This window comes from Calonectris borealis, chromosome 23 (genome assembly GCF_964195595.1).
Source record: "Calonectris borealis chromosome 23, bCalBor7.hap1.2, whole genome shotgun sequence".
Classification (NCBI taxonomy): domain Eukaryota; kingdom Metazoa; phylum Chordata; class Aves; order Procellariiformes; family Procellariidae; genus Calonectris; species Calonectris borealis.
The window spans coordinates 6,997,525-7,011,016 of record NC_134334.1 but is presented as its reverse complement, the minus strand read 5'-3'; the positions used below and the strand labels follow the sequence as shown (position 1 = coordinate 7,011,016).

Genomic DNA, 13,492 nt, shown 5'->3' with positions numbered 1-13,492 from the left:
GAGTTAAGCTTAAAAGTCTATTAAAACCTTGAAAAACAACACTGCTTTCCCGCTTCCCCTGCTTTTCAAATTGCCAGTGTCTTTTAATCCCTTAGTCAAGGCATAAAGGGTTTGGGGTCGGCACAGGACCAGGACCCATCCGTCTTTCCCCACAAACGACCGGGCTGAGCACGCTGCCCTGCAAACCGGGTAGCAGGGATCGCCCTGCCTAGGGAGCGCAAATCTCCACGCAGCTCCGCAGGATGAGGGGCTGGGGCGAAGTGCACCGGTGTGTTAAATAACGCCTTCCTCGTCAAAAAGAAAACGATGCCTCTGGTGCAATCCCTGAACTGAGAGCTGGGGGAGGCTCAACGGCTGGAAGAGATGATCTGAGATGTTCAGTGAAGATCCATGTCCAGCGGCCATCCCTGTCTACAGGATCGCAATGACTTCACCTCTGTGGCCACTAACTGGAAGCTCTCGGTGGGATGTCAAGGCTGGTGGTGAGAAACAAAGTCACCGTCACTGCCAGGGACCCAGTCAAACCAGTACTACTCCACTCTTGCTTCGCTGAGCAAGCCTGGAGCTGCACTTGCAAAGCCAATGTGCTCCTTTGCACAAGCCTCTTCCCCTGGAAAGCCTCTTGCTTGCACCAAGTGGATAACACCAGCTGAATTTGCCACGATTCAAGGTGTTATTACAATGAATGTGAGCGTGAATTAATAATGGCACTTTGAGGCCGCTCTCTGTGCTTGCCTGCATCCCTCCTGCTGCATGACCGGCTCTGTGCTGCTGAGGAACTGCATACATGCTGCTTCATTTTGCAATAATAACAGCCTTCCGCTAAGAGAGAGAAACAGCGTGCGGAAGTTTTGCTGGCAAAACACAACTCCAAATGAACTGCTAAAAATGGTTCACAAAAGGCTATTTCCAGCTACTCCACCCAGCTGGAGCTGGCTCTCCTCCCTGTCTGTTGTCATCGCAGAGGATGCGTCTGCATCTGTCGCAGGAGGGTTACCGCCCAGAGAAAGGAGGCAGGGAGGAGTGCAGGCAGCAGCTCGCTGAGAAGCTTTGGGAGAGCCAGAAAAGGGGCTGCAGCCAGGTGCCTCAGCGTTCATGCACCAGGCGCAGACAGGGGACGCAGCCGTGTCAACCACGTCTCCAAACGGCATCCCCAACGCAGCCCATCCCGTGGGAGGGTGTGCAGGCACCGTCCCCATCCTCCAGCGACCTCCCGCGCTCTTCTCTGGCCGCTCAGCTGCAGGCTGGCCCGTTGATGCTGTCGAGTCCTGGGGTCCGTAAGGAAAGCAAGCCCCAGGTGGTGCTGCTGCTCATTCACGCAGGGGTCTCATCAAAATGCAGAGCATCCTTTACTTCTGGCCGGCTTACAGTAAGCAGTTGTCAGACACTTCTATAATCCCGGGTATAATAAACCCTCGCCGGCTCCCTGATTCCTGTAGCTGTCATGTGAGCCAGCTGTGCATGAGGAAAGCACTTTGCATGCAGATTATTTATCTGTCCTCAATCTGATCCAAATAACACCCCCTAAGCACAATCAGACAGCAACAGCTCCTCCTTCCAGAGTCTGGTTTTAGGACACGGGATGAGAGTTTGCACGCACAGGGGTCATCCCATGAAGGACCATTTAGGACCCCTGCAGGGCTCTGGGGTTGTCCAAAGAGCAGGGCTGAGCCATCAGAGGGGACGGTGAAGTGCACTGGTGCAAATTCATCACTAGCACTCGTGAAGAGGGAGATGTCTGGTTAAGATGGATGCCCCGGAGTGCTTCTCTCCAGCTCGCAGTCCTGCCAGCTTTCCCTTGGGGTGGATGTCCTGCCGGTGGTTCCCATCTGTTCCTCCCCTGCAAAGACCCTGTAGAGTTGGATCCGAAAGCAGCAGGATCGGCTCCGCTGAGAGTACTGCTGAGGCACAGGAGAAATGCGGCCTCGGAGGTGCCAGGAGCCCCCAGCAGTACAGCCCTGGGGGCTTGGGGACGACCACTGGCAAACAGGTTTGATTAGAAATCAAGCAGCATCCAAAGCAAAGTGTGATATTTAATAAAGGGTGAGGAGATGCAGCGCAGCCCCAGGGCCAGGCTGTCAGCTCTGCAGCCCCGAGACCCGAGGCGTAGCCCAAGGGAAGGCTCCCCATCCCGCACACGGGGCATACAGAAGGTCATAGCTGCCGCTCAGCACACGTCTGGACCTCAGAAGCACAGGGGAAATGCTGCCACCCCAAGTGACATCTATAGTCTATGTCCCTAAGTCTCCCAGGAATTTAGAAATGCCCCTCAGTGCCACCCTGGGGGTGCTGGCGGACCCCATGCTCCGCCCCAAACCTATTCTAGACCTCCAAATCAGGCCTGGCTTAAAAACCATTATTGATTTTGGATTCTCATCCTCAGCTTTTGATGTCAAAACTGACAGCAGCCTTTTGATAATGTTTTGGGGCTCTTCCTTCACCAGATGGGCAAAAATGTACTTGTCTTAGGTGGAAACTGAGTTTTACGCTTAATCGCATGACTCAAGGAAACGGGGCTTTAAAAAATACATCTTGATCAGAGGACCTGAAAGAAAGGGAGTATCCCTTCCTGATTCTCCTCTGAAAGAAGGGCATGGCCAGAGAGGGAACAACGATTTTGCTGTTGAGGAGCCAGGTGTCAATGAAAAGTCAAGCAGATACCACCGCAGGGCTGCAGACGACAGTCTCTCACCTCCAGATCCAAACCACAAAGTAACTGGGATGCTGAAAGAGAGGCTTTGCGTGTCACGCACTGAGCTAGCGAGATCCCAGAGGAGCAGGAGGATGCTCATCTCCTGGAAGAACAACATCATGGGCAGGGTTTCTTCGTCTTCTCTCCAGAAAGGGGATTCTTCTCTCCCTGTCTGTATATCCAGCGGATGCAGCACTCGGCAGACACGAGTGCAGGTGGTTCCTGTGCTGATTCCCAATCTCTTTGTCGTGAAATTGTTGGTTTCAGTATTTATTCTTAGTTGGAAACATATTATGCTGGATCCAAAAGCTGAGAAAGGTGAAGGATGCTGCAGCTCCCTGTCCCCAGGTCCACCCAGCAGCGAGGCTGAGGATGTGTGTTCCCAGCAGGCACACACGTGCAAACCACACATGTACTTCATATGTACCTGTACACCTATACACCTGGATGGCACCCAGGTCACAGACAGACACTCAGAGCACTCACGCGAACATCGACAGCCCCGATGGCCTCATCCTGCTCCCCTCATTGGCTGAGCAGGATGGATGTCCACTAGTGAGAATATATAAATATATTCCATATATATATACTCACACACATGTGCAATGTGGATCCCTCCAGCAGCTGGGTTCAGACACCCAGTTTGCCCATAATAAATCCAAAAATGCTCATCCCCTGCCTCCCATGAGGGGTCTCACACCCCTAGGCAGCAACCTCCTTGGTCCAAAAGGTGACCTGGGGAGCTGCTCCCAGTGACTCATGGTGATGGGTTTCACACCTCGACGCTGGGGCTGATGGCTCTGAAGAGGCCCCGAACAAGGTGGTTGTTCCTCCTGAGTCTGTAATCTGGGTTCCCACCTGGCACTGTGTCCCTGTGCTCCTCTGGGCTTGTGGAACTTGCCCTTGGGCTGATGGCTCTCCTGTGATGAGCCTGGGAGTAGCCCCAGGGTATTGTTTGGGCTCCCTCTCCTGCCATTGACTCTTTGTGCTCCTTTGTGGGTGTGCATCACCCACATCACATCATACTCTCATGTTTAAGTGTGATAGATACCTCTATCTACCTTAACTCCTCCAGGAGCCAGGAGTGTGGAAGGACCACCATGGGCAGAGCCCTTCCAGCAGGCAGAGTGCAGGCAGGGTGCAGGTCCAGGGTACAGGCAGGTGCCGTCTCCAAGTTCAGGCTCAGCAGCAGGTTTTTGGCAGTGCAGGAGGGTCCTTTCCCCCCCTTAATTCATGTCTCCATGAGCAATTCCACAGCTGCCTATGTGCATCTAACGGAAGGTCCTTCCTCGGCATCTCAGCGCTGGGAAATGCTCTTGGTGCCGCCTTGAGTAGCACAGCACGCAACACGCTTTGTGCCCCGTGGGCTGTCCAAGCCCTGCAGGGGTGTGGACGGTCTTTTGCAGGGGCCTGGAATGCAATTTCTTGCCCAGTTTGCCCAGCTCTTCCCTTCAGTGGTCTGCAAAGCCTGTTTCCCACCAGCCTTAGCTATTGGCACGCGGTGCTGCTGTGGCTGCACACACAGAGACACACAGGGTTTAAATTCAGGGAAGAACGTCCTGTCTAGCACGAGGTAAGATTTGTCACTCATTCACTTTCTGATCAAGCACCTAAAACCTCCCAGAAAGGTGTCCAGCCTGGATCTGAAGGCAGCAGGCAAAGGGAAAGCCAGGAGGGTCAGTGCCCGTATCCCCACTGTACAGTCAAGGATGCCAAGGGACCAGAGCAGGGTGATACAGCCAGCCAGCTGCCATCAATCACAGGGCCTTAGCAGAGGCTTCTGAGTATTTAAATCATTAATTAAGATTAATGAAATGCGCTTTTGCAGTTTATCTAAGTGCATGTTCTGAAACTGAAACCCAGTCATTAATTAGGGAGTGAGACAATTTGAAGGGCTCAGTAAAATCCCCTCTTAAGCCCCAGCGAGGCACATCAGCATGGCTTCAAGTGGAAGGATACGGCCCTACCCAGGGGATGCTACACCAGAGCAGGATAGGTGACACCTGAGAGGTGACACAGACGCACGGTCCCACCAATATGGGCTTTTAGGGGATTAGGGAGGGTCGTCCAGCTCAGGACTGAGAACGGGAGACACAACCTGCTAATCTTCTTGTACCGTTGCGGCAAATGAGAGGCTCCGTTTGGCTTCCCCAAATAAATTAATTCGAAAAGCTCAGGGATTACTGGGAGGATTAGAGCTCCCTAGAAATCCCACTGCCTGATCTGCCCATCCCGAGGCTCCTGAAACCTCCTCGTGAAGACCAATGTAAACAAATACGTCCCATTACAGGATGAGTCTGAACTGGAAATAAAAATGCCCAGCCTGTGCAACGTGAAATGCCGCACGAAGCCCAGCTGTAGGGTCCTGCATGTGTCAGCTTGTGCTCGTCCTCATGCTAGGACATCTGTGTTCACCAGACCCAGATCCAGAGGACCAGGACCCACTGTCCAGAGGCAGCCACCTTCCACCACACTGTGTTCCGCCGGTGCCATGTGTGGTTCCCCGAGGACCTCCTGGGTGAACATCTCCGGTGATAGGCACAGGGCACAGGACCACAGTCGTCTTCTGCCTCCCAGTCCAAACTTTCCCCTGGATTTGGAGTTTGGAGATGAGTTTCAGGGCATGGCTTATGGCCACTCACAAGGGTGTTTAAGAAAATAGTGTTACAGAATGACTTTCTCCACGGTGCAATAAAACCGTGGAGTAAGACACATTGGCAGTAAATTGCATCAATTACAGGGAACTCAGTAATTAATTAGAAGCCATGAGTCTTCCCATCCCTCAGTGCAGCTCTGAAATTAAGAGTCCGAGTGAAGAATAACTTCCAGACCAGGGAGTCGGTGCTGGGGCTGCCACGTGATTGCCCCCCACACAGAGACTCGCCAAGGATTGCAATTTCTCCTAGATGTTGATCGATTTGCTTTTGAGTTGGCAGCAAGGACACGGGTTTGACCTCTGCCTGCCAAGAGGAGGGAGGGGACTTCAGGCAGCGCCTGCGGGAGGGGATCTGAGCAGTTAATGCCACTGGAAGTGGAAAAGTGTCCGCCCGAGCTGGGAAGGGGCTGTCTCCTCATTGGAAAGCGATGGAGGTGGTCGAGAAGAGGAGGGTGAACTCATAAGGAGCGCAGCAGAAGCAGAGATGTTGGGATCTGCCCACGGAGGGTAATGAGCTGTCGAGCTAATGAAAGTGTCTGAGAGGATGCTGTCCGCGTGTGGACCACACGAGTGCTGAGGATACCGGTGCTGCTGCTTTCTGCTTGCCGGGGGAACCAGAGCCCAGAGAGCTACCGAAATCAAAGCTTTACTTCTGCTGCTGAAGAGCTCAAGCACGGGCCAGAGGGACAAGGAGGCATCGGGACCTCCAGCCTACTGCAGGCTGAATACATCCCCGCCTTGAAAATGTCAGGCCTGGCTCTGCACGGCGATGCTGTGGCTTGGCTGGGATATTCCTCGGCAAATCCACTTAGCAGGAGGTTGGCTAATGGTGCCGGGGTCCCGCCGGCCAGAAGCAAAGGCAGTCAAAGCCTCCAAAGTAGTAATCAGACGCCCTCCAAATTGAGCGGACGTGAGAAGAGAGTTTGCAACTTTGGATCGATCCGGCAGCCAAGGTCAGTTAGAGGGCAGCTGAGTTCCCGGAGAAGTCACTGTGGAAAGCGAGTTGTAATAGAAATAATTTGTAATAGTCTCCAGCCGGCACGGACGTCCAGCTGCCACTGACCCAGTTAACGCTAACTCTCGCCTGCAGGAAACTTCCACTCCATTTTCAAGGCATTATGTCGGGGAAACCAGAGCATGACATGGAGATTAGCCTGGGAAGGGCACACGATGCTCTGGCAGCCATCAGGATCTGGCCGTGCACAGGGTGCGGTAAGGGTCCGTGCTGGTCATCTCAGCCCAGTGGAAAGCACAACGTTGCTACAAACGAGCGCACGGTAGTCCCCACCCCACTGGGATGAGCACATCTGTGCTTGAGATGGACAGAATTGCATCCTGGATGCATCCATTGACTGTTGATGGAGCCCTGAGTGGTGGGAAGAAGCCAAACATGAGCCATGGTGGCAAGCAAATCAGTATCCCATACAACGGGCCAGATGTTCCTTGCAACCCGTAGTCCTGTGTCTGCATACTTTTCACCACGCTAGGCTAACCGGCCCTCTTCAGAGACCAGTGCGAGTAGCCCTTGGCCACGGGCCAGATCCTACCATTCCCCAAAAGCCTTTTCCTTCCTCTCTCTGCCCTTCTCCCCTGGGGGAACCAGCCGCAGCGCAACGCCAGCCCTGCCGGGCACACCTCGGCGCTGCAAAGCAGGGACGCCTCTTGCATGCCTCGGGGCTCCTGGCGCGTTGTCAGCACAGCTCTGGGCACCCTACTCTGAGGCCATCTTACTTATGGCACATCCTTCCTCTTCTCCCTGCTATTATTGCCTGAAATGTTGTAATTTAGATTCCGGCTGTGTTTGATTGCAAACTCTCCCAATCTACAAATTTCAGTGACAAGCACTAGAGCAGCTCATTTACATGCCAAAGTGATCAATTCGGACTACTCGTTACACAAGCGAATAAATAAATAACGGAAACATTAAAGAATGGGAAACAATGAGCCAAATTAACCAGTAGATGTCGAATAATGACAAGCCCTGACATCCGTAACAAAGAACAAGAGGAGGAGGGATGGGACAAGCTTTCCCAGCATTGCCCAGGGCTGCTCAGCACTCATCTATCTCCTCTCATCCCATGAGCCCACCGGGATGTGCATCGATGCCAGGAGACAGTGAGCAAGGGCTGGAGCACAAAATCCTGGCTTTTAAACCCCATACCTGTCTTTGCTCCTCACACCTGCTCTGTGTAAGCATCTGTCACAGGAATAACACATCCCCTGGGCCAGCAATTAAAACATTTTAGACATTGTGTGGCAAGTGGCCTTGCAGCCTGATTTTCAGCTGACATCTCAGGAAATCCTTCCAGGGCACCTGAACCATCCCAGCTTCTACTTTCGTTGATCAAAGCATGGGAGACTTCAGAATTCATGCAAACACCGTTGCATCGCGCAGGAAGTTTATCTGGTGGTCAGCAGCACGGGTTGACCATTTTGGGACAGGCCAGCTCAACAGCTGCAAAATCAGTTTGCGTGGTTATTCGGGCATCATTAAAGCCACCAGTGACTGCAGAAGCACGGATGCTTTGAGCTGTCCTGACCTCCTAATGGGTGCTGGTGGCAGACTGGGATGCTGGTGACTGGCAGCAGAGGTATATGCAGTACCTGCCAGTACTGCTGATCTCCCACCGCCTGCCTTTGTCGCTGTCTCCGGTACAGTGACAGGGAGGTGCGAGCTACCTGATTTATCCTCCTCTGGCAGCTCCTGCCTGTCACCGCTCAGCACCCCAGGGGATCCCCAGCAGGGAAGGCAGCGGAGGAGCATCTCTCCCTGCCGCCTGCTGCCAGGCAGCTCGTGTGTGCCTGCAGGCACGGGGGACGCAGGGAGGAGGCTTTGCAGGGGTCATTTTTCTTCCGTGAAGGGCTGCAAGGCGGGGATGGCACTGACCTATCTTGTCCGGCACCACCAGGTGGGAGGGCAGCAAGGAGGTGAAGGAGCTGCCCCATGGCCCATCCTGAAAGGAGGAGCGTTGCTCAGGGTAAAATCCAGCTGGAGGAAGGCTGGTCCTGGATCTGCAGCAGAACCAGGAGGTCATGACGGGTGCCCTAAATGATGTGGATGCTCACCAGAGTGGTCGGGTTCCCCCAGACCCAGGTCTGTCCTCTTTGGGGCTGGTTTCGGTGCCACCTGGGGCTCTGCAGAGCACCTACATCCTCTGGCTACTCCAGCGTGCACCCACCTTCCCCTCTGCCTTGCGCTTGGCCCCATTTCACGTCATCTGGGGGACCCTTCCGTCGTCCTTGCCCCTTCTCCATGCCGGTGGTGGTGCTGATGGGATGCCGCTGGACCTGTAACCGCAGGGATAACCCGCCAGGGCTTCATGACACCTCGCTCCTTCCACCATGGCTTGGCCATCACTGAGGAAACATCACTTCCCCCCTTGTCTCCGGGGGTGCCAAACTACTCCCAGCTTGGGGGAATGGCGTTTGTGGCCCCACTGGGGCTGTGTTTGCAGGAGGGAGCTGGGTTATTCTGGCTCCCAACGTCTCGTGCCGCTGGGTGCCGAGGCAGAGATGCCCCTGTGCTTGCTCTGCAAGCTGGACATCCTGCGGTGTGGCCTCTGGGGACACGGGGATCCCCAGGGGGTGTGTCCCCCCCCCCCCGCCCCTGCTTTTGGAGAAGGAAGAGGGACCCCGATGGGCAGGTGACACCAGGCATGACTGAGGCAGCACTGCCACCTCGTGGCATGTCACCTCGCTGCCTGTGCCACACCGGGTCCTTCGGCCACCACCCGCTCCCAGAGACACCCTGATGGGAAGGGGCAGGAGGCGAGTGCCAGGATGGAGGTATTTTTGTGCTGGCAGATGTGGTCTGCATAGACGAAGCTGTGCAACGTTCATCCACGGCTCCCCGCAGCCAGCCATCCTCTGGAGCCGCAGATGTCCCAGCTGCAGATCAGGAGGAGGAGGAGGAGATGCTCGGAGGATGGGAGAGGAAGGCTTGGCTTAGATGCAGCAACACTGAAAGTCAAGTGAGTGGGGCCAAACACTGCTCAGGAGTCTCAAGGACCAGGAGGAAGTGCCACCTGGACCAACACCAGCTTCCAGGAGATGCTGGAAACCAGTAACCAGCCCCCTGTAATTCAGCATTTAAATGGGGTTAAGGGGACAGTCAGGGACACAGGAGCACCAGGACACAGCCATCGATCAATCCTGGATGAAATGATGGAGTGGTCTCATTTTGGCTGTATATTAAGAAAGGGCAATAGGGCAGAAATACAATTACTGTCCAGAAACACCCTTTTGTGGAAGGTAGGTCTTTTCAAACTCACCTGTCATCTTTTCTTGACACGAGTACAGGTCTGGTTGATAGAGGAACTCTGCTGATAGAATAAAATTGCATTTCTTCTGGGCATCTGATTTATTATGGGGTGACATTTTGATTAAAAATGTGTATTATATTGCATTAAGAGGGCATATATTCAATGAATTAAAGACCAGCTCAGTGACAGATCTCCAAAGGTAATTATTAATGGAGATGCACTGATGAGTGAAGTTTTGTCTGGCAAGGATCTCTGGGGCTGATTTTTGGTTTCACACTAATCGTTCCCTTTTTCAGCTATTTTGGAAACAATGCAACATCTTCCCTGGGAGCACTGGAGGCAGCGGGTGGGGGGGAACGGAGGGTTTGCCAGCCCCCCCTGGCCTTGGGACCACCCTGATCCCGGGGCTGCACACCGTCCTCTTCCCTTGAACATCTTCCCCTGAGCTCCAGCTGCTGCTGTGTTGGCTTTGGGGACCCCAACGCTGCTTTCTCATGAAGGTCAGTGCAGCTGCCACAGGACTCCTGAAAGGAGACTCCAGGTGGATATGGACCAGAAAGCCCCTCCTAGCTGCCCGCTGTGTTCCCCCATGGGGTGGCCTGGCTCGTGCCCAGGGTCCCAAGGATGGTCATTGTGGCACGGCTCATCCCTCTGCTCCCTGCTGCAGTGGGGCTTGCGGACTGGTGGCGTTTTTGGGCTCTTTTGCGGCAGAGCTGAATGCGCATCCCTGAGCACCTTCCCTGGGTTCAGTGGTGTGAGGCATTGGCTTTTTCATTTTGCAGGTCACGCACGGCTCCTGGAGTTTGCCCAGATCTGGCTGGTGCAAGGCACAGCCACTCAAAGGGGACTGGGAGCAATCTAGACCCCCATCTTCTCCCACTCTGCTACAGAGACAAGGTCCCCAAACCACTGAAGTGAGGGCAGTGGGAAGGAAATATCTCATCAAGGATGCTTGAGGCTGTGCTGAGCCGCACAGACACTGACGGTCCCTTTGCTGGAGCCCTGCTCCATCAGGGTGCAGCACCAAGGCAGGCATCTGGAGGGGTCAGTCCCCAGCAGCAGAGATGACAAGGCTGGGTACTAGTGACAGCCACACTCTGCCCATCGCCCAGTCCAGGAGCCATCAGGAGTGATCCCTGGGCCCCACCGAGCATCCCTCGGATGGCCGTGCCACCGTAGTGCTCACATCACCTGTCCCCTCCTGCAGTGACAGAGCTGTGGCATGCCTCTGGGCACCCTCCAACTTCGTGTTGCTTTGTGCCCAGTCACCACCGGTCTCTGTGCTGCTGGGCCAGACTGGGAACCTTGCGGTCCTGCACTTTTGCTGACCAAGCTGTTCCCTGACTGTGACCAGCACAGCCAGCGTCAAGCGCCGAAGGGGAACAAGTTTCTCTCTCGTGCAGAGAAAGCGAAACTTGGCATTTCTCTTCCCCAACCAGGCAAATCACCGTGCATGCAAGTACTTCCCCCCCCGGCTCCTCTTCCTCCCTGCTCCCAAGGAAGAGCTTCTAGCCAACAGAGCTGCTCCTCAGACTGGTCTATCTTCAACCCCAGCAAGGAGGTAAGTCACCCCAAATAGCTGGGGACACGTGCTGCCTCTGCCACTGCTCCCTGTCCCCCTCCTTTCTTCACTTCCCCACTCCACAAGTGTTTAAAGTTGGAAAAGGGGGAGAAGATGATGGCAGGGGGAGAGGGCTGCAGGAATCTGTCCTTGCTCCATATGGTTGTGGACATCACTGGGCTCTGCGGGCTTGACCCGGGGCTGGGTACCCCAGGTTTTGAGGTAGGTCAGGACCTCCCTCCTCTCTCCCAGCTCTTGTGTTGAAGATCTGGGTCCCTTTTGCCTGTCTATCCCTTTCCTGTTTCTCTCTCCTCTGTTGTGCCTCTTCGCACCCCTTCCTCACTTGTGCTCTCCATCCCATGGGACCAGTGCCCTGTACATCAGTGCTTGCCCCCCAACACTGGAAGAAGCATCCTCTGTATGCATCTGACGCGTGACCGCCCATGCCCAGGACGTGCACCGAAGGGTTTATGCCGTGTTCCACGTCCTGGGCTCTCCAATCCCACAGCCCTGCCATGGGGACACGTCAGAGATTTTCAGTAACTTCAATGATTTCAGCTCACGCAATGAAACAGCCTCAAAATCCTCCCGTGAAGTTATTTTCACCAGTGCACCTGGTGTCCGGCTGTCTGTATCGGACAACACATGGGTGGCACGGTAGAGCTGACCTGATGAGAGCACTTGCGTGTCTGTGTCCAAGGTGCAGCAGTGTGTTTGCTGTGTGCTTGCCTCCACCCCCAACTCCCCCACCCCTGTGCTTGCAGGGAGGCAGGATGCGACCCGGGCTTTGGCTGGCGACCAGCACCCTGGCAGCGATGCTGGGCATGGCCCTGATGGAAGATGATGTGTGTCGGGCACCGGACGGCAAGGATGGCTTCCCAGGAGTCCCTGGCCTTGACGGGAGGCCAGGGCAGAAGGGTGACGTGGGAGACCCAGGTAAGGGGGAGCCAGGGATGCGCGGTGTGGGTGGCCTGGGAGCCTGAAGCCTCTTGGTAGGGGCATCATGGGCTGTGGGAGCAGCTTGGGAGGTGCCAGACAGGCATGAACTGCTCCTCCTCACCACCTCTCCCCAGGAAAATCAGCCCAGAGGACGGGCATCCAAGGACCCAAAGGGGATGTAGGTGAGCCGGGGCCTCCTGGCATCCCAGGGAACCAGGGCTACCATGGCCCGCACGGCCCCCCTGGGCTCCCAGGCCAGCCAGGGCCAAAAGGGGACAAGGGAAAAGCCGGCAATATCCTGGAGCAGCCACGTCCTGCCTTCTCCGCCTCACTGAAGTCCCCACGGTCCACGGGCAGGACGGTGGTCTTCGACAACATCATCACCAACCAGGAGAGCTCCTACAGTCCCCAGACGGGGGAGTTCACCTGCCGCATCCCCGGGCTCTACTACTTCACCTTCCAGGTGGTCTCCAGTGGGGACCTCTGCCTGAGCATCACCAAGAACAGGGAGAGCATGGTCAGCTTCTGCGACTACAACAGCCGCAACATGCTGCAGGTGAACTCGGGCAGCAGCGTGCTCAGCCTGGCCGTGGGCGACCGGGTCTCCGTGAGCACCGACCCCGCCAGGGGCAGCATGATTTACAGCGGCTCCGAGGCAGACAGTGTCTTCAGCGGCTTCATGCTCTTCCCGCAGACGGGCTGATGGACCACCAGTCCGGACCTGCTTAGCACCAGAGCATTGCGTGTCTGCATGTGTTTTCCCCCCGTCAGTGCATGGGATGGTTTAGTATCCCAGCAAACCAGCCCCAAATTGAGCCACCAGATAGGTCCTGTGCTTCCACCAATGTCACAGAGCGGCCAGGCTGTGGGTCACCACTGCAGCAGCGAGACCCCCGCTAGCAGTGACCTCCATGCTGAGCCTGCCCACTCCATCCTGGAGGCAGAGGACCCCTGGCCCCAGCAGCCCTTTCTGCTCCCAGGCGCTCAGACCCCACACCGGAGGGGACCAGTTGTCACTGGGGCCATTCACCAGCTGTGGGTCTTTATTCCTGAGTGGGAAATCACTGCGTGCCACTGCTTCTGCTATGCTAACCATTGCAAATGCCCTTCTGGCGCCGGGCCACTACTGCCTCTCACATCCTCCCCACCGGTATAAATAAACCTTCGTCCAAGACAGCCGCTTGGGTTTTCTTTCCTATTCATGCGTTTTCCCGTTGATGCCCTGGGCCCCTTCCCAAGCTGCCCAGGGAAAGAAGTGATCCCAGATTGCCCCTGGCCAAGCACAGACCCCTCTGCAAAGGCAGAAGGACAGGAGGGAACGGAGTGTACAAGCAGAGCTGGCACTTACAGGAATGGGGAACCTCTGGGACCAGCCTATGTGT

General features: G+C 55.4%; 1 protein-coding gene across 1 annotated transcript; it reads left to right on the top strand.

Annotated features, from left to right (window-relative positions):
* The first annotated feature begins 11,042 nt into the window (after nt 1–11,042).
* Nucleotides 11,043–13,286, top strand: C1QA (complement C1q A chain). The gene is made up of 3 exons (XM_075172072.1): nt 11,043–11,171; nt 11,936–12,107; nt 12,245–13,286. The coding sequence occupies exons 1-3, from the start codon at nt 11,064–11,066 to the stop codon at nt 12,811–12,813; spliced, it is 849 nt and encodes a 282-aa protein (XP_075028173.1). The 5' UTR covers nt 11,043–11,063; the 3' UTR covers nt 12,814–13,286.
* The last annotated feature ends 206 nt before the right edge of the window (nt 13,287–13,492 follow it).

Coding starts and splice junctions, on each gene's coding strand:
- C1QA (XM_075172072.1), top strand. CDS start 11,064: ATGCAAGTACTTCCCCCCCCGGCTCCTCTTCCTCCCTGCTCCCAAGGA. Junction 11,172..11,935: donor TCTTCAACCCCAGCAAGGAG/GTAAGTCACCCC, acceptor CTGTGCTTGCAG/GGAGGCAGGATGCGACCCGG. Junction 12,108..12,244: donor GGGTGACGTGGGAGACCCAG/GTAAGGGGGAGC, acceptor ACCTCTCCCCAG/GAAAATCAGCCCAGAGGACG.